This window comes from Vidua chalybeata, chromosome 1 (genome assembly GCF_026979565.1).
Source record: "Vidua chalybeata isolate OUT-0048 chromosome 1, bVidCha1 merged haplotype, whole genome shotgun sequence".
NCBI classification, from domain to species: Eukaryota; Metazoa; Chordata; class Aves; order Passeriformes; family Viduidae; genus Vidua; species Vidua chalybeata.
In genome coordinates, this window is record NC_071530.1 from 63,264,712 (window position 1) to 63,285,842 (window position 21,131).

At 39.1% G+C, this 21,131-nt stretch overlaps 1 protein-coding gene across 1 annotated transcript; it reads right to left on the reverse strand.

Moving 5' to 3' along the window:
- Positions 1–505: 505 nt before the first annotated feature.
- On the reverse strand, positions 506–16,383 carry MCUR1 (mitochondrial calcium uniporter regulator 1). Its single transcript, XM_053959736.1, has 9 exons — positions 15,553–16,383; positions 14,405–14,515; positions 12,848–12,951; positions 10,638–10,739; positions 9,858–9,899; positions 8,108–8,179; positions 4,556–4,609; positions 3,275–3,389; positions 506–1,980 (listed from the first exon to the last, which is right to left on the reverse strand). The coding sequence occupies exons 1-9, from the start codon at positions 15,782–15,784 to the stop codon at positions 1,925–1,927; spliced, it is 888 nt and encodes a 295-aa protein (XP_053815711.1). The 5' UTR covers positions 15,785–16,383; the 3' UTR covers positions 506–1,924.
- Between the last annotated feature and the right edge of the window lie 4,748 nt (positions 16,384–21,131).

Sequence of the window (21,131 nt, forward strand, 5' to 3'; positions counted from 1 at the left end):
CACTTCCTCCTTCCACCTGCCCTAAATAGAAATTTATTTGCACAGTATCTGTTTTTAGCAGGATAGACCCTATGTTTAAAATTAGTTTTAAACACTTATTTTAGCAACTATTTTTCAGATGCACAAGCCTGCAGGCCAACATGTACTGATTTCATGGACATATATAGAACCATCTGCCTTGGGAAGATAAGACCAAGAGCAAAGTCATTCTAAAAACTGAATTATTGCTTGTCTAATTTGAGAAGGTGTCAAATCCTGTAACTTAGTATAAAAAATAATTTAAAAAAAAATGAAGTTCTTGAGTATAAATGCATTAATTTAGAGGGGCTGTTAAGTTAGTCTACAATAGTAATTTTCCTTATGTTATTTCTCTTCAGTGTATTGGAGGGGCTGTTGACTTTGCAAATTCTTAGTTTAAAAGACTTGCTATGAGCAGTGACTTACCTTCAACCAGAGAGACCATTTTCAAACCAAAAAGTTGCTTTTATAATGAAAACACATCATATTCTATGAAATACTCAAAATTCTTTATTTCAGGCCAGTATAGTATTGTTACAGGCATCCATCTCTTCCTCTGAACTTGCACATGATCAAAGTTGGCATTTCCAACCACAAAAATGTTAAATGGTTATTACAGTACAGGCACAAAGTAGCCAAAAAGCTTTACTTTCATTAAGCAAAGCCATTATTGTGCTCTAACAGCATTTATCACCAGTGCATAAACTAAGCTCCCCTCCTAAGAGCAAGCAGGAAAGGGAAATTTCCCTTAAGTGAAGGAACACAGATGGCAGCTCTGCTACTAGAACAGTCATTTCATCAGTGGAAGAATGACAGATACCTGGATAAACTGGACATCTTTCTTCACTGCTTTCAGTGGCACTTCCTGATTCACATGGGTTTAACATCTTTACAGTTGTCCACTACTGCTTCAATTATTATAATCACTATCAGAGTTCCACATTTGAAGAGTCAACATGATTTTTTAAGAAATGAAACAATAAAAGCCTCAGAAGACTGTTGGTACTGTAGTTCTCTTGCCTAAGAGCCTGCTTCATAACCACCATTTAAAATCTCTTTCCTTTCTAGAAGCATCAATTCCCTTCCATCAAGAAGGCAGCACCTGAGACAATTTGTATCACCTAATGACAAATTAACACGACCAGTGCACGTTACTGCATTTCCAAGTTCCAGTTACAGTGGTAAGGTAAGTAATTAGCATATGGAATGAGTATCAGATACTTACGTCTACCAAAGGCAAGTTAGTCACAAAAATCTCTACAAATACCTTACAAACAAAACTAGCAGCAAACACTGCGATCTTTACACAGGACTCATGTTCATGAACACAACTGACTGGGCAGCCATCTGGAAAAAAAAGCTGATAGCTATGTTACAAAAATAGCCAAACAAATATTTGATCATAGTAAGAACAAGTTTTAGAGGGAGGGAAGTGAGCATGATTCAGTTAGCACAAACTCCACTTATACAAGAGTGCCTCCAAGCCACAGAACATGTAGCTTCAGTTTTACAGTAATAATAAATACTTCAGGTCAACACATGCAACTGAGTCTGGCCAATGTGTCTAAGCAGGCAATGGAATATAATTCCATTGATTTTCTCTACAGCATGCAGGCCCACTCCATTGTCAGGAATGCCAGTCTTTGCCTACACAAAGGCAGCAGCAGGTGCCCTTCAGCTCAGAACGGAGGGAAACGGCAGAAGTGCTTCTGTCAGAGGTAAGGTTCAATGTTGGCATGGTATGTGCACAGTTTGTTTTTAGGCACGTCTTTGGTTACATTCTCAACACAGTCTGCTTTATAAAATAATAAATAAAACAGTCAAGATTTGGTTAAAAATTCAGGTAAAGATTAAAAACTTCTTTTCAGAATCTCAGGCAAAGAAGTCCCTTTAAATTCGTGTTTTGTTATATCCATAAACGATAAAATCCCAGTGCTACAGTAAGGCATGTAAATACTGAACCTGAAAGAAAATAAAGATGGAAGGAAAATGGCATTAATATTGACATTAAATAACATTAAATCAGTATCACTCAAACATCTCTTCAGAAAGCTACGTACACATCTTACTACAATACTAGAAGTTCAATGACTTCCCCACCCCCATGTAAGAGATTAAGTTTTTCATTTACAACAAACCATTTCAAGGTAGGAAGAGTATAAAAATGACAAATAAAAAGGAGAGGGGAAAAAAAATGCTGGAAAACTATCAAAAGGCTGAAAGAAACCATTACTTGCTGACCATTCCAAAAAGGTCAATATAGCAAGTTACAGACGTAAAACAAGGAAATAAATAATGGGATTAATAAAACACAGTCAAGTATTTAGCAAAAAAATGAACAAAAGCCATTTTTAATGAGGCTTATCAGTTTTACATTTTAAAAATTTCTACTGAAATGGAATAAAATTTTTATTTCAAGACATACACACAAAATATTTTTGCCTTTGTTTGCAACGGGAACCCTTCAAACAACACAAATTATTTTATATTATTTTTTTCCATGTAGAGTTCAACTTGTTTTTAAGTAGGAAAGGTAAGGAAAAGAATTTCCTCTCATTTTAATAAAGTACCTTTTATTTTTCATTTTATTGGTTGTCTCTATATGTCTGAAATACAGTACTATTAGGCTTATGTGACTGTACTTTTGACAAAGCCCACTGTGAAAAAATAATCTGAAAATCTAAATCAGAATAATTTTCTACTGAAAAACCTCATTTAATCATACTGCACACTCAGTAATAAAATGTCAAAATATTAAGGTTACCTAGGGCAATAATGTAGGCACACATACATAGTATTTTCTCCAAGCATTTGTGTAAACATGCAAGTTTAAAGAATATGTGGCCTTGAACAGTCAGAAAAACTGAAATGTTCCTTTCTACACATAGATCTCCATCAGATGGATGAAGGAATTCTAGTAATGCATGCAGCAGACTGCTTAGTCAGGCACAGAACTTTTTGGTCCTTGTTAACAGGCAGTCTTTTAGATTTCTCACACACATTATTATTAATAGTATAAAGGACAAACACCTGAAAAAAGCCCATGCAAAATAAAGTTGTGAATCACAGGAAACTTCTTCTGGGTTGGGTACAGAAATAAGGCTGCTAATCTTGCCTAAGACTATTTCAAGTTTGTGGTTTTTTTGGTTTTTTTTTTATAAAAACAGCCTTTATAAATACAGCCAATTGAGAGTCTGCCAAACATTTAACAATGTTTGGCAGTTTCACCATCAGAGACAACCACCAGATTCCTTACCTGCTAAGTATTTAATATTATCAAGCTTGTGTGATTCGAGCATTGTTTTCAGATCCGCAACTTCTGTGTCTATTTTTCTGTCTGTTTGGGTCAAAGCTCGGTCTTGTTGCGCATGCTAGAAAGCCAAGCAACAAAATGATGCAATTTGAACACTTCCTAGTTCATTTAGAAATTTAACACATCCCTTCAAGTTGTATTTTTGCTTCCTCTTTAAATACATGTTAATTTGCATTCTTACAGAAGTTACAGAATATTCTGAGTTGGAAGGGATTCACAAGGATCATAAGTCCAACTCTGCAGTGAATGGCCTGTACAGGGATGGAGTCCACAACCTCGGTGTTATTAGCATCATGCTCTAACCAACTGAGCTAATACAGACCTTAATCAAAGACAACAAGTTCCTTCTTAGCTGATTGTATCCAAGGAACTGAATAATTTGGTGAACTCAGGAAATTTATGTGATTACATGTTCCTTAAAAAGTAATCTAGAAAGTGGCAGAACTGGATGCCTTCTTATCTCAATCTAACAGCATAAACATTAACTTCAGTCTGTCATTCAGCCCACTGACTAAAGTCACTGCTCAATTGTAAGGGCTACTGAGAAGCCTAAGAGCCTCTCTTGACAAAGTCATACTGGAGCAGAGAGATTCATGGATCTTAAGAAAAATTGAGAATTGGTTTTGTGTTGTAGAAAAGCATGTCTTTGTCTTACAATGAGTTTTACCACAATATCAGCTACAAATTCAGAATTTGAATATGACAGAAGACAGGGCTTCTGCTAAAAAAATATGGGATAAAATTATTACTCAGAAGAGACTGAAAAATCCAACTTGTAAACTAAGAACAACAGCTGCTGAGTTGCTGATAGTTCCAAATCAGCACTACTGAAACATTGTGAATCAGTCAATGATTTACTGCTAGATGACTTCCTAGGGATAATTCAGGAAACAAAGAGAAGTAGTAGTGCTTGGTAAAAACCTCCTCTAAAATGAAAGCAAATCAGTCTAGCAATGAGTTTCTCTCTACACATGGGGGAAAGAATTAATTTCACATTGTGAGTGGAATTTCATCTACAGAAAATACTACATGCATGAGGTTTCAAAACAAAGTGACTACTGAACAGCTCATACATACATGCAGAGTGTCTAATAATATATATGAAGGTCTTTTTATTCTGTAGACACTTAAGTGTCTACATAAGGACATCACCAGGTCCAAAAAGGATACAAGTCTATAATACAAGTACAAAAATATTTGCTGTGTAATAATCTAAATTCTTACCAATTCCACTATTTCTGTCCTCATTTCAAGTAGTTTTCTTTCATTAAGTGAATACTAGAAGGAGAAAAAAAAAAGTTAAACACGATACTGTCTTTAAACTTTTTTCTTTTTTTCCCCACTTAAAAGCATGTTTCTTTGTTTCCAAATTACATAGAATATATAATCTGGACAAGATTGTTGTCTGACAGCACTTGGGAGACAGCATTGTAGGGCACCTGCTGTCCTTTCAAAAAACACACTTCAAAAATGTGAAGTGCAACAAGTTCTTCAGACACTCATCTTCCATAAAATCTGTATATATTAGTAAGCAGCTGGAAGAGAGGCTGGTAAATTTGCATTCCTGAAAAGCAAGGACCTATGACTCTAAACAGTAACTCTAGAACAGTTGACTAATCCACTGAGCATACAAGCACAATCAAGAGTGAACCATCTGCTGCCTTCAGGAAGGGGAGAACACTTTTAAATCACATCAGCTATCAACAAAATGTTTAGCCAGCACAATTTGAATCGTTCTGACCTCTGTCATTTCATGGTATATTTGTTAAAAACAGAAAAATTGTATTGCACATGAAACCTTTTGTTTGTGGATCATCAGAAGCTGCTGTCTTATTTTTAAGTTATGGCTATTTGGGTTCAAGGAAAAGTTAAATACAAAATAAGGAAGCATACCTTTAAAGCAATACCTTTCTGACTCATGAACAGGCTTGACACTTATAATGGTTCCTGCCCCACTACTGGAGCAATTAAATTATTCATAGACGACTGATAAAGCACCAGTTTCCAGTGAAGAGTACTAAGGTCATCAGGCACCCATCTCAGAATCCTGAGTTAAACAGCAATAACCTTATCTATTGACATTCCCACGTGGAAAGTCACCTTATTTTTCCTTCACTCTGGAAGCTTATTTAACATTAAAATCAGATTAATCTACATAAATGCTTTAGCAGTGAAAAGCATTCCTTAAAGATCTAGAGCTCTGTCTGGGCTTTTGACTGATCTCAAGTTGAAGTTAAAAGACAGCAGGCTGCTACAAATGTAGAAAATTACATAAAGACAAGTAACAGCATGTCTACAATTAATGGAGTCACTAGATTCTGAAAAATGAAGACAGGGATAAAAAAAAGAAATTCAGACATTTTATATAAATCCCCATTTTTGAAAGTGTAAAAATGGCAGAATATTTATAAAATAATCTAAATTTTTTTTTTTTGTTATGGTAGAAATGCAAGAATTGGACCTCACAATTGAGGAATTGATCACTATCAAAAGAACCATGAGAAGTAAAATAATTTTATGGACTGAAATAGTTCATCTGTTTAAATAGATGCAGTTAGCCAAATACACATCTTCTGAATGATTTATATTCTACAAGCTTCTTTCTGGATGTTTCTTTAAGTTTTGCTTTGCATTTAGAATGTCTATGTCAGACTCAAGGATCTTACTCTTAGGTTTAAGACAGTGAAATTTGCCTTTTACTGCAAGCCATCATCACGTCTGTTACAACATAAACACAGTGCATAAAAAAAAACAGAAGGAAGGACAAGGCTAAACCTCTTGCTCTGAAATTCAACAGGGAGATTTCCCCTTAAGTCTACATTTTTCACAGTGCAGGAAAAATTCAATTTTGTCAGATACATGTTGAGGTTTTTAAGAGCAAGCTTAGAGGCACTGTAATGCATGAACACATGAATATATATATATATATATAAGTTTTTGTACTGCACTTCAAGTTTTTAAATCACATCTGTCCACTGAAGACATAAATCACAACATAAAGAGATGTGCACTAAGCAATGTAGGATTCTCTGAGAAATAAAGCAGAAGAGACTATAAAATAATAAACTATAACAAATAAAAGATAAAGCATTTATCTAGAATTTGAAACATTAAACACTGCCAACATCAGTGTAGGCAAACTAAGAAATTCTCTTTCAGCACTTACTCCACAGAAAATGGAAGGATAAGAACATTTTACTTATTGCTTCAAATTAAAACAATTAAAACTTCAGACATTTCTCTTCTGAAAAGTAAGAATATAGAATGCACAGTAACCTTCAATTATCCTTAGTTTTTTTTTTTTTTTTTTTCCTCAGAAAGCCGGATATTCAGTCCTTAGTCACACTACAATTGAAATAAATATAACAATGATGCTGTGCCTACTATAGACAATACTGGATTACATTTTCCCCCCAACCCAGCATATGTGCTACAACCTGCTCCCCATTCAGCTGCCTTTTTCCTCTTCTGCTCATGCACTGTAGAGCTGGCAATTAAATGGTGGGATGAGGGAGGTAAAAAAAAAAAAAAAAAAAAAAAAAAAAAGAGCAGTTTCCATAGAAACTATGAAATTATAGTTGCACAACAGACTACAAAGTTGGTCAACGTTTTTAAGAAAAAGTTGACATGCAGTTTGCCTTTTCTGGGGGGCAAAATAAAGTTATGTTCTACACAAAAGACCGAAGTCCAGATTCCATGATCCGAAATTAACATACAAGGAAACATTGCTCCCTAATTTATCACTGCTGCAGTGGATTCATATAAGTTTTGTAAGCCCAAATTATTGCAAAGCTTATTATATACACAATGACTACATTTCATATGATGTTTTTTTAAAACATTAGCATGAAGTATTAAGCTTTAAACAAGAAGTCTACCTGCTCAAATTGTACTTTATTCAAGCACCTACCATGGGTTAACAGACTTCTAGTCATTATACTGAGTCACCAATACAGTTGTTACCTAATCACTCACTACTTCTAGGGGCACACAGAGAAGACAAATGGTATCTACTTGAACAGTTCTTATCGCTTGGATTGAAGATAAATATTATGTCTTTATAACACACCCAGGAATAAGAACTGAGAAAGAAATAACAATAATTTAGAAAAAGTCATTGAAAGATCCTTCCATTTAGAAGATTCCATTTCATTGAGATCCTAAAAGCTACTGAAAAAAAGAAACTATGAGAACAGAACTCTAGAGTGCTATGCATAATGCAAGAACTCATTAATCTTCTAATTTTACATCTACATTACCCTAATTTAAGATTACATGAATTCAGATCTACCAGGTGTTTGTTTCAAAGCTCAAAAGCAATATGAACCAGGATAACTTACAATTAAAAAAAAAAAATTTACAACTGGTTCCACAATAGGTATTTTCTGACAAACTAGATACAGGGAAATGAAACATCTCCAATGATGACTCAAGAAAATGCGTAAGTAATATTAAGTCTGTAAATAGAGAAAGAGATATAAAATAGAAAACCCTCTAGGCAGCTAGTCAGCATATTAGATTAAATATCTAATATATTTAATTGTAATGTGTCAATCCTGATATTAAAACAAGATCAAAACAGATAAGGTAAGACATACAGACCCAAACATGGGACCTTGCATATACCAAGATAATGACGAGTAACTTGGATTAATACCATCTTGAAGCTGAGTGATACTATAGGTTAGTAGGAAAATGCTCTTTGGCTAAGATGCTCTTACCCAAATTTGGAGATTTCTCAGTGTTGAGATGTTTCTAGAAGTAATTAAAACTTACCAGTTCCTTTACTCTGCTCTTCTCCAGGTTTAGGTTTAACTTGTTATCTGCACGAACTTTGGTAATTTCATCCTAATGGGAAAAATTGATAAACAGCAAGCAAGATTTTCTGTTTTATCATAAGCAGAAAAAATTGGGCAAATACATTTTATCTTTATTTTCATATCTCATGAATATGACCTTCTCTCCAATTAATGTACATAATTTTCAGAAGTATTAAGTATTTATATTCTTCACCTGGGAAGTATGACATTCTATAGTATGAATTGGATCTCAAAATCAAAAACTAAAAATTACTTTTAACCCTGAGAATAGTACTTAACTGAGAGCACATCCTTCTATAAATGCAGAGAACATTTCATATATCCTGTAATCTCTCTAGTGTCTAGAAACCCATGTCTGGCTACACCTGTAAGTTGGATTTCTTCCATGAAGCAATCTTGTGCTCAAAATAACATTCAAAGCAGTTTCTCACCTTCCAGTGTAAAAGAAAATCTGTTTCTAAAGACTACATCTGGGATTTTCAGAAAAAGCTATAGACATTTGAAAAGTCAGGAAACATTTATTGTATTTTTAAATCTAACTTGTTAAAACTACTATTAAGTTGTACATTTGCATTTGACTTTATCAATAGCTATGAGTCCTGCTTTTCCTGGTGACAGCTGCCATTTTAATGAAACCTCCTGGCAGGAATTCCAGCCAGCTGACAGTTTGTCATGTGGCAAACTGCTGATCAGATGAATATGTGGGAGAAACAAAAGATTGCTGATGTTCTGGGAGATTCTACTGCTAGAACCAAGTAAGCATTTCTCAAGTAGGCCAATGCCAACTCATTAGATTAGCATTAAAAATAATTAGACTCAATTTCTGTGTTTGAATTTTGAACTTTAATTGATTTTTCATTAGTTGTCATTTCAACAGAATACATCACAGTTTAATAAATCAAAAAATAAAATTTTTCCTTGAAGTTTTACATTGTGTCTTTTTGTATGAGCAAGTACATAACAACATGCCCTTGTGAGAATTGAATTTACAATTAAAACTAAAATATAAAGGCATCTAGCTTTTAAGAAAAGATGACTCAGATCCTTGATGCTCTACCAGTGGATTACACTAACTCAATTTACATGCAACTAAAACCATAAAAATAAGTTACAATTCAAAAATTAGATGCCAAATGTGTTTTAAAACAGAGTAAGCTTTCTACAGAACCTGTTTTCTTGCAATGGTCATTTGCTCCCAAACAAATGGGACCAAACATAATGGTCCCAAACTTGGTGGCCTTAAAAAGCCATTAAAATTCTGGACAGGTAACAGGAAAGTCTTCAGAGAAAAAAAGAAACAAAAAAACCCCACCAAACCAGACAATCAAACCCCCACAATTAGTAAGTACTGTGATTTTAAATGTATGCTGTATCTTTAATGTACCGGCAGCCCTAAATGCAGAACTTCACTCAGCCTTAACCGTGACATGGCAGCTACTTTCTGAATTGGAATTAAGGACAGAAGAATATCTTCAGTTGTATTTTGGTTCATCTCTTGTACTAGTCACAGCTTCCTGTCCCTGTAAATGAGGTATGCACAAAAGTGCCATTGCTGCAGACCACAGTGTCAACAGCAATTTCAGTATCACATGTATCGTAACAATTAAACACAGCATAGAAAATAAAATTCTGAAAGTAGCATTTCTTATTTTTTCCAGCTAATTAGACAGGTGTTAATGTTTAATTATATTGATACAGTATCTTACCATGACTTGCTTCTTTATCTGTTGAAGTTCAAGTTTTATTTTCTGTGAAAGTACAAAAAAAAATTTTAGACTTTATTACTGTATATAAAACCACACTATCTAGAAATCTGCTGAATTTGCATCATCAGTAACAGTGACTGTAATCCATAATATGAAAAGGCAGGCAAACCAAGTACTATTCTATGTCCTCAGTATGTGTATAGATGACTACACAGGCATATTTACTCAGTACTGTGCCCTTCCAAACAACAGCACAAGGCAGAACTCAGCAGTGTCCCAACTGGCCGCTGTCCTAACACAGCCCAGAGGCTGCTGGCTGCTTTGGCCATAAGGGCTCATCACGGGCTCATGGTCCACCTGGTGTCCACCAGGTCTGCCCTGCCAAGCTGCTTTCCATTTGGTCACCCTCAGCCTGAGGGTATTCCCCAGGGGCACAACTGGGCATTTCCATTTGTTCAACTTCATGTGATTCCTGTCATCCCATTTTCCCAGCTTGTTGATGTCCCCATGAATGGCAGCACAACTGCCTGGTGTATCAGCAGCTGCTCCCGGTTTTGGATCATCTGCAGACTTGCTGAAGGTGCCCTCTGCTCTGTTCCATCAACAAGGTCATTAATGAAGGTGCCAAACCATCCCAGCCCCAGTCATCTCCTTCGGTACAAGGATGGTACAATAATGATGCTTTTCTATATCATTATTAAAAAAAAAAAAAAAAAAAAAAAAAAAAAAAAAAAAAAAGGCAAGTTCTAGACTACAACTTTCCAAGACAGTGATTTTTACCTCATTTTCTGAACGGAGTGCTGAAAATTCACTTTTTTCCAAAATAATCATGTCCTTTTTCACACCAGCAATATGGGACATTACTTGCTGAAGTGCAATTTCCTTTAAAAGAAGGAAGAAGAACCTCAGAACATATCACAACTATAATACTTTTCTTCATCTGTGCCTACAAATATGAAAGAATATTTTCGTAGCCTGAAATTTTAAATTCAGCAATTTCAGATTGATTATTCAAGTTTCAGAAAGCAAGACAGAGTGACAGTGACAAAATAAGCAAGTTAGACTCAAATGCTGGTAATATCTGACAAAAATGGCAGTGCTAACACAGATTAGAATAATTCAATTATTAGCCTAGGAAACATTTGCTTCCAAGTCATCAAATTCTTAAGCTAGCAAAGGCATTAGGGAGAGCTGTCTCTGAGCCAAATGAGGAAAACTGGCCTTCAGACCAAAATTCCTCAGTGCAACCATGCTCTTCTGTAGTTACCTCCTTTTCTGCCTCTCCCTGCAAGGAAGTCTCTGCCTCACTGCTCAGAATCACGCACTGATGCTTTGAATTGCTCTTCTCAGTCCATTACACTGAACTGACAGAAGACAAACAAGAATTCTCTGCAACTTTCAAGGAAGGAAGTCTGTAGGCATTGTTCTAGATCCTACACTACCCACACATGCAGGTAGGAACTGTCTTCTCTACTAGATATCTTCCTTAATATGTAGTCCCTTGCTTTTGGTTCTGGACTAAGACCCCTACAAATCTGATACAGTACTCTAACTTCAGTTTTGTCACAAAATGCAATTCTACCTTGCAGCATTTTATTTCTAAGTAGCATCTAAAGATGCCTCTCCAGGCTACCTGACCACAAGACTGAAAAAAATGGGTCAGTATTCTGGACATATTACAAAAAGTCTACAAAAAGAGTACTGCATGGACACCTCTTTTCTTACTCCTCAGTGTCTCCAGATTGCTCTTGTTCTCTCTTCTCCTCAGTGGACTCAGCAAACAGAGACCAGAATCTTCCATATTCTTTGTCTTCTTCATGCCTATACATACACACACATGTAAATCTGTTTTTCCCTAAGGTTTTATCTAACCAAGGTAATACTTTGATAATAGCTCATCCACAACATTCCAAATCCTTCTTCAAATTCTTTGTTTTCTTTCTGAAGAAGCCCTTGTGCAATCAAAGACTATAGGGATGTACAAATTTACCATGTGGCCCAGTGCTGACGGCGCATACACTTCCCAAGCTGCCATACAAACCTACACATTGCATCTGAATGGCAGAAAGTCACTCGAGGGTCAAATCTAACAGTCTCAGAAAATATCTACCATCAGTAGCAACATTATATTCAACACAAAACAACTTTCATTCAAAAAAGCTAGGCACAGAAGGAGGCTGGGACTGCTTGTTGTAAAATACAGCTAACCATGGGAGGCAAGGACCGTTTAATGTGGCCTTCCCTGAATGACTATGGAACAAATTCAGCACAAGAGGAGGACTGTAGGCTTGCCTACAACCTAAAAGCTAGGAAGATTGGCTTGAAACCTTCCTACATGGAAAGTGTCACAAAATCCACTTTTGCAGTGTCCCACTTTTTAATTAGAAACTCTTCTGCCGAGACTGTTACACTCCAGAGACAGCAGCTGTTTTCTCAGGTCTCAAGACAGTAGCCTGGTTACAATGAAACAAGTTGCATCTTTTGTGCTCGGAAGGTGACCTGGGGCTATGAACCCCAGGTTCACAGAGCAGCCCCAAGGGGCTGTATTTCAGCTCGATTCTAATACAACGTAAATGTCACTGTGAGACATAGAGAAAAATAAAAAAGTACCACATAACAGGGTGGTAAAAAACTGAGGGGATCTGTTACAAATCTACAAAATGATACATGTAGAAATTCAAATACATGCATTGAATGCCTCTAAGCCTTCTCAGTAACTCTGTGTCATATTACTGTAAGGTTGAAAATAAAAAATTACTTGTGGTTTGCACACCAACGCACAGTACTAAAATCTCAAGGTCCCTCACAACACTGTGGCAACTATCTGATAAACTCAAGACAAAATGAACCAGTCAACAGATAGAGTGGAGTGTTTGATCTTCAAACTTTTAAAATGCAGCATGTAACAGTAATAAATAGCAATGCATATTTCATTAGCAGGCATACAAAGCTTTAATTCACTTTAACCCCAGCACTGACTCTGATCTAACCTGCTGTACTTTGGTGACCATGTCCTTGTAAATCATATCCAGGTTGGTGTTCATGATTTTCACTAATGCAGATACAATGACCTCTGACTGCTGAGTAGTGAACCCTAAGAAAAACAAAGGGCAACAGTCAGAGAGAGATCCAAATCTGGACAGTTTACAGAAATGCCACTTGCTGATAGTCAGCACCAAATTACAACAAATGTCAGTTATGAAAGATAGTAAAACATAGAACTCTTGATCCAGCACTAACAAAAGAACACAGTCAGTACCTGCAAGTTTCCCCACCCCAAAACTATGTCTGCAACATAGGATGACTGCTTCCATAGTACAGCACTATTATACTAACAGCAGGGTAAAACAGGGAGTTTTCCAGAGTTATTGTGGAATGTCACCTCTCACATGTGGTTACTTCCATGAGCAAGCAAGAATTCTGACTCTGAACAGCAGATACTTCATTACACTACAAAACTTCAGTGCCACTGAGGACGTACAAAACTCAACAACTAAAACCACAGCCAACTGTCCTGACTTTAGGTCTACCAGCTTCTGAGTGCCTATTAGAAACTTTTTGAACTGAATATACTGGAAACTATACTAAAACACTGTCCCTAAAAATACCTTCATCTTTTCCACCCTCAAAATGTAGGAGTAAAAATGTCAGGAACAAGAGTTAATCATTATGAAAAGAAACACTTGCAAAAGCCTGATTACTTCAAACTCACTAGCAGTTCAGCATCAGCAAGCACAGCTCAGAGCAAGTCACTTTCAGTAGCTGAGCTGATATAAAAGTTTACTACCCCTAAAAGGCTCCCTCTCTCCTTATCCCTCCTCCTGACACTCTGACCTGTGCTCACTCAACTGATCCAGCAGCTCATTAAGCTAGTATGTCAGAATACCAAATAAGAAAAAGAGCTGGAGAGTTTCCTGAGAAGTTCCCAGCCCATAGAAAAAGAAGAAATCACCTGGTAGGGGAAGGGGACTAGGACCTCTCCGTTTTAGGAATGGAGAGCTGTTGCAAGTCACTTCAGCTGTACTGAGCTTCACCTTAGGGTACCTCTCCCACCCCAGCATTGAATTCAAAATAATCTATTCCCTCATCTATATTTTAGCATAATACTATTTTTAGAGTATTCTATGCTCCATCCTAAAAGCTGCACTGTACAAAGTACTCCATATTCCATCCAATTGTAACACATTGGTGCATATTCAAGGTGTAATATACTAAATATGAAGGAATCCAATTAAAACATTTTAAACCACTGCCTTGAAGACTCTAGGGTTCTTTGCTCTCTTTCTTAAAATTTCATTTTTTCTTAGCATTTTTAAGTATCAACAGGATAAAAATTATTCCAAACAAAGTTATATAAGCTCACTAGTTCCTTTTTGAAGCCCAAGAAAACCCCATATGTCCCTACCCAGTATATAGATAAGCCTCCAAAAAATCCATAAAAATCAAGGTGTAACACCGCATGTTAAGGAAAAGGAACAAACTTTGTAAACTAAAAAAAAAACACTCAGAAAGCCATTAAAAATAGCTACTTGTTTGAAACAAATTACCTTTTTCTTCCAAGAGGCATACCAGCGCATGAGTGTCAAAATAAAGCCTCCTATTTCCCAGTAAGGAAATATTCTCTTTGCTTTGTAAAGATGACACAGAGATGCTTACATCTAGGGGAAAAAGAAAAAAGTTATTTCTTCAGAAAGAATATTTTATCAATATGCTTTCTTTCCAGGAGTTTCCTTACTACCTGGAATATTTTTCACTTATGACAAAACAGTTTGTGTTGAGATTACCACAGCTTGCTTGAAAGAGAAGACATCTGATCAATAAGTTCTATGCGCAAGAGCTGGAAAACAGGACACTACACTACTGCTCTCCTTACAAGAGCTCTCCATCTTTCCAATGTTCTGGAAAAAATCCCTCCAGTTGACAGGGTCCTGCATGTGTTCCTTTACTAAAAGGACCTCAGCAGGTAGGGACCTGTGAGCATTTCAAAGCTGGAGGGCTAAATCCACACACTCTGTCTCTTCTTTGTTAAAGAAGTGAACTTTCATCACTTGCCATTTAGGAAAAAAAGTAATCACTCACAATTTGCCATTTTCGTTTTTGCAGAAAATACTTCAAACACTGAAAGCCAATCTAAGGCAGTGGGTTGTTTCCACTGGGCTGTGTAGTGTATAAACTACCCTGACAGAATGAACGTGAGGTGGGGCATGAGCTGAACTGACAAGAGGCAGAATATAAAATCAATTAGGTTGGAAAAGACCTTTGCGATCATCGAGTCCAACCTCTGACCGAACACCACTCTGTGAACCAGACCATGGCACTGAGCGCCACGTCCTTAAACACCCCTAGGAACCGTGACTCCACCACCTCCCTGGGCGGCCCAGTCCACAGTCCACTCGCCTTTTCTGTGAAGAAATTCTTCCAAATGTCCAACCTAAACCTCTCCGGCACAGCTTGAGGCTACGTCCTCTTATCCTGTCGCTGGCTGTCTCAGCGAAGAGGCCGACCTGCGCTTTGCTACAGCCCCGTTTCGAGTACTTGTAGAGAGCGATAAGGTCCCCCCCGAGCCGCCTTTTCTCCAGGCTAAACACCGCCATCTCCCTCAGCTGCTCTGCAGGGACCTGCGCTGCAGACCCTTCCCCATCCCCGGTGCCCGAACTCTCCGTGCTCTGAGGACGCCCCATTTCCACGGGCTCACCCCGCTCCCCGCGGTGCCGCTGGCTCCTCCCGCCGCCCCTTCCCCACACGGCGCCGCCGCCGGGGCCCGGCTGCGCTGCGGGCGGGCACCGCCAGTCGCCGAGGCAGCGGCGTGCGGGGGACGCGGGCGCGCGGCCGTCACGTGAGGCGCCGTCCGAGCCGCGCGGCCGCGGCCGCAACAGCAGCAGCAGCGCGCGCGCCCCGCCGCTCGCGGCCGCCTGGGCCCCGGCCATGGCCGCGCCACCCGTCCCGACGGCGGAAAAGGGGAGGGGAAGGAGGGAAACCGCTGCTGCCGCTGCTGCCGTCGCCACTACTGGGATGCCATCGACGGGAACACGCCGCCCCGGCGGCTCACTTCCGCCGCAGGCGCCGTCCCGCTTCCGCCTCCGGGACGCAGCCAAACACGGCAGGTGACGCCGCCAGAACGGCGATTGATTCTACGACTCACGGAGCGACCGCTCCGAGAAGAGCGGCGCGGGCGGGCTGGGTTCCCGCGGGGCGGGGCTAGCGAGGGCGGTGCGGGCTCGATGCGGTGGAGACAGACACTCCCCGGTCATAGAACCATGAAATCGTGGGATCGGCAAGGCTGGAAGAGACCTTTGAGATCATCTAGTCTGAAAGGAGTGAGGGGCTTGTCTTTACAAACAAGCTGTGGATCTGCTGGTAAATAAACCTAGTTTCTGAGAGATAAAAGAAACAATGGGAAGGATGCTACTGATTGATAAATGGAATGAGAGATTTGTCTTTACAAACTGTAGGTCTGCTGATGAATGAAATTGATTACTGAGAGATGAAAGAAACAATGGGAAAACCCATAAATTCCATAAGGAATTCCACTACTTGACACAAGGAAAAGACAAAGACGGGGGTGTTATGCATTAGAAGGGGGTCTTAGGTGCTTCAGGGAATCTGTACCTCTCAAGTTCCTCAGCCAATGGGGAAAGAGAGAGGGAAATGCAGATGGGAAATTATGATAAAAAGGAGGCAGGGCCCTCCAAAAATTTGAAAGACCCCAGGGGAAATGCCCCATGATCTCTCCCTTTATTCGAATAAAGTAACAGGACTCCTCTGTCTCCTTTTTGGACATAAACCTCTGGTATTTGTGGATTAATTTTCCTGACAAGTCCTACTGTCAGTGCAACACTGCTGCTGTAGCCCCTAAACCACTAATCCAGACAAACAATTTCAGACAGAACTTGTCACTTTGCAATGGGACTGAGATTTTGGGGCTTGAAGATATTAACCAAGTAATTCCCAGGACTGGGCAACTTGGTGGGTCTGGAACCTTAACAACTGAACAAGTGCCCTAAGCACTAGAGTGGGCCAGGTGTGCTGTTTATTTGGTTCTGCTAAAAATGCAGGTTTCTTGCAAATACAGGAAAACGTGGGGTTTTTTTCCTTATGTACTGTTGTTAAGACACATTACTTAATAGTTGAGGAAATTAATAGGAGAAGAAGTTGGTTCATCCCACCGCCATTTTCTCCAGGCAGCACTTCAGAGCAAGTTGATATTTTTCCTGTTAGATACTAATTCACAGAAAAAAGCATGTGGCACCTTTTCTTCTTCGTAGTAGAATCAATAATTACAGCAATTCAGCGTGAAGATGGCATCATTTGGGTGTTTCTATATAAACACAAAGGTGGGTGACCCACCGTGGCACATGGCAGTGTCACAGCAGCGCAGCAGTGTCTTTGCAGCTGAGAGTGCACGTACACAAGGCCAGCAGGTCTTTAGCAGCACTCCCTTCTAGCTGCTGTGGTGATAAAGCAGAACAGTAGAAGCCCTTGGTGTTTTTACAAAACAAACTATAACTACTACTTCTGCGTATCAGAGAGATATCATTATACTTGCAGACTGCATGAACAGCCATTTCTTAAACCACTTGCGCTGTTGATGGTCAGGGACATCAGTGGGCCGACTCACACAGCCATGTTTGTTTTCATTGTAAGTAAAAGCAGAAATATTCCTAATAAGTTCACTGCATCTGCTTGGCTGTTCCATGCACACTGCCTGGCAGTAGTGCAGCACTGATTGCTGACATTTGTGAGTCTGCAGGCAATTGTTTTTTCATTCTATGGATGATTCAGAAACTGGTGCAGTGTATTTTCTTTGATACTTTCTTCAATGGTCCCTTTCAAAGCCCTGCACTTGTTACAGCAATTGAAAGGCAAAACTATGACTGCTGAAGTATCTTCTTTTATATCATCTGCCAGTTTGCATTTTGCAGGTTTTTTTGTGCCTGGACATGATGACAGATAATGATGCAAGAAGTGCTGTACAGATGGAGGCTCTGACTGCAACTGGAGCCAGCCCATTCAGGGTCAGATGCACTCACACATGCTGGCTGTCACACAGTGCAGCTTTTCATCTTCTCTAATGAAAGCAAAGTCACTACCATGAGCTACAGAGATCTCCTAGGGCAGATGACATTGTGTCAGAGATCAACATTTTCATTTTTTCCCTTTCCAGTGTCATGTCACCAGGTTGAGGGAGGTGATTCTCTTCCTCCACTCAGCTTTTGTGGAACTCCACCTGGAGTAGTACATCCAGCTCAGGGGTCCCCAATGGATGAAGGACTTGGACCTGCCCGAGTGAGTCCAAAGTAAGGTCATGAACATGATCAGGGGGCTGGAGAACCTCTTCTCTAGAAGAACAGACTGAAAGAATTGGGATTGTTCACCCTGAAGAAGAGAGGGCTCCAGGGAGAGCTTGTAGCACCTTCTAATACCTAACAGGGGCCCACAAGAAAGATGGGGAGACTCTAATTTCAAGGGCATGTAGTGGCAGGACAGGGGGGAATGACTTTAAACTTGAAAGAGAGTTGGTTTAGATTAGATATTAGTAAAAAATTATTTACTGTGAGGGTGGTGAAATACTGGGATAGGTTGGCCAGAGAGGCCATGGATGCCCCATCCCTGGCAGTGCTCAAGGCCAGGTTGGATGGAGCTTTGAACAACCTGGTCTAATGGAAGATGTTTTTGCCCATGGCAGGGGGGCTGGAACCAGATGCCTTCCAGCCTTTAAGGTGCCTTCCAACCTTCCATGATTCTGTGATCTTCCACATCCTATTTTTGATCATTTTCTCTATGTTGGAGACTGTTGTGTACTACCAGCAGATAGATTTCCTGCATTCTGGAGGCACCTTCAGCAGGCTACAGTAACTTCAGAGTTATCTGTTTTGGTAACTGAGCACTGGGGACTAATTTCTGCATGAAAAGGCAGAAATGGTGCAGTTTCAAGCCAGGAGAGTCAACAGGACAAAAAATTTTCTGCTGTTTCATGATTTTAAGTTGCTTAATGCTTGACTTTAACCTATCCATTATGCCTTGATAGCCGATAAACCCTGCTTAAAGACTATAAATGAAGCAAATGCTTAGTGTCCTGAAAACTTCATCCCTGCAGGCACACAGCATTCACTGATCTATGGAGTTACAACCCCCTTGGTTGTAAAAGTGAGATCTGCAGAGACAGAACAAGTGGTGAATGACCTTAGAAAGTAGAGTAACAGAAAGGCAAAGTAATGCCAAGTGCAAAATAAGGACCAATTACAACATCTTCTGTACTTCTAGGTGAAAACTGAAGGAGGGTAAAGTGAGCTCTGGGACATATTAGTTGACCCACCAATGTGCTATGGCTTCAAGGAAAGCAAATGTAACCCCAGGGTGTATCAAGTTGGATATTTTCAGTGGTTCACATGGAAAGTTTCATTGACCCTTGAGTATAATGTAATTTCAAGTATGAAATACAGTTCTGGTAACTTCAGTAAAGATGAATCCAATTGAAACTGAGACCCTTGTGTAAACAGGGCAAATAAGGGGAGAGAAGCATCCTTTCAGTTGCAAGTGATTAAAAAGAAACTGGCTTGTTTAACTAAGGAAAACAAAGCTTGAGAGAGGTTCTTGTTTACATCTGTAAGCAAAAAGAACTACTGTTTATGTAAAATAACATTACTGGTAAAAGAACATTTGGTATTAAGTGGCTGTAAATAAATGTAGATTGGAAATCAATAGGTTTTTGTTCAACAGTACAGCTTGTGAAAAGCTTCTCCACAGGAACCGGGAGAGATCAAAAACTGAAATCAGTTCTCAGTTAAGTGTGGTTCACTTGTGAAAGAGATTTTACAGTACAGTTCCCTATAATAGCAAGGGACTAGTTCCTGTGCCCTTGCATTAATTCTCTGCTATTGAGGTTCTTCACTTTGCACCACAAGCATCTGGCTTGACAGTGGCTAGTCAGAGACAGACTAATGAGCCAAAAGTACCACAAGTGCAATCCAAAATAGCCTTAACTAGTACTGTTACTTACTTAAAATATTTTAACACAGTAATTGTATAGAGTTCAGGGGGATTAACAGCTGCCACGAGTGATGAATGCCTCAAACTGTTCTTAATTCTAAATGGAAAAAGCTAAAAACCTCCCAGAATGGAAAAGAACGAGAGTCACCAGTGCATGAATGCTTTCCCACGTTGAATGGATGAAAAGGGCTGTAACAGCTTTCGCATGAATATGCAAAAGATAAGGTGCATTTCGAGTAATTTCAGTGCTGTTGTGTCGGGGATGAGCGTGCTCCAGTGATTTTAAAGTGAAGGCAGTGCCCAAAACACCGAAGGCAGAAAATAACATACTATTGTTTTCCTAACCTATAGCAGCTAATAATTTTAAGTGCTCAAAATCCTCTCCGATTCTTTTCAGGGAGATGCATAGGTGAAGTCCTTCCTCTGTTATTTTGTCTTCTTTTTAGGGGACAAATAATTGATGAGTATGAGATTTCTTCCCTTATACTTGTTTATGCACGCGAACAGGTATAGAGCTTGTAAGGAAGAAAGGATCGCTGAGGAATGAAGCCAAAATGATGCTACCCGTAGGTGGCAGCCGTAACTGCTGCTGGTGCTTCCTGTCAGTGCCGCTCGGTTTCAGCCTTGGACCCAGACGAGGTTTAAACCAATTGACCTGATCCTCTGAGTCTCTAAACAGCTATTCCAGAGATCTTAAAATGGGGTCATGCACCGAACTCCTTGCAGAAGACACCAGCAGAGTGTATCTCCCTGGAAGCTGGTTCAATTGCCAGAAATAACCCTGCTGTGATTTCTTGAAGGAAGGAGGTATAATATTTATTGAAGTGGTATGGTTGACAGCAGTAAGAAATGGCATTTATATGAGAATATTAAATCCTGCTGTATTCTCGTCGGATGTGATTTTCCTGTAGAATGAACAGATAAATACCATCTGTGTTTAAAGCTATCAAAACTGAGTGACATTACAGTGGAGGACAATTTGGACCAATTTCCCTTATTGCTAATCCAAGATTTACCTTGTATACAAGATATTTATGCATTTGCCACCTTTGACTGAATAAAGGCAGGAGGAGTTGTTGCCGTGATATAGAGGGACAGCAGCAGCTGTTTCTGACTGCTGTATGCAGGAAGACAGAAGTAAGGTAAGATATTATCCGTAGGAGTTTCTTTTTTTTCTGTCTTTACATGCTGGGAATCATATAAGTTGCAAATAAGAATTTCATGTCTCTACAACCCTGGACTTACTTCTTTCCTAAAGGAGTCCTGCAGTGGGATTGGCAGACA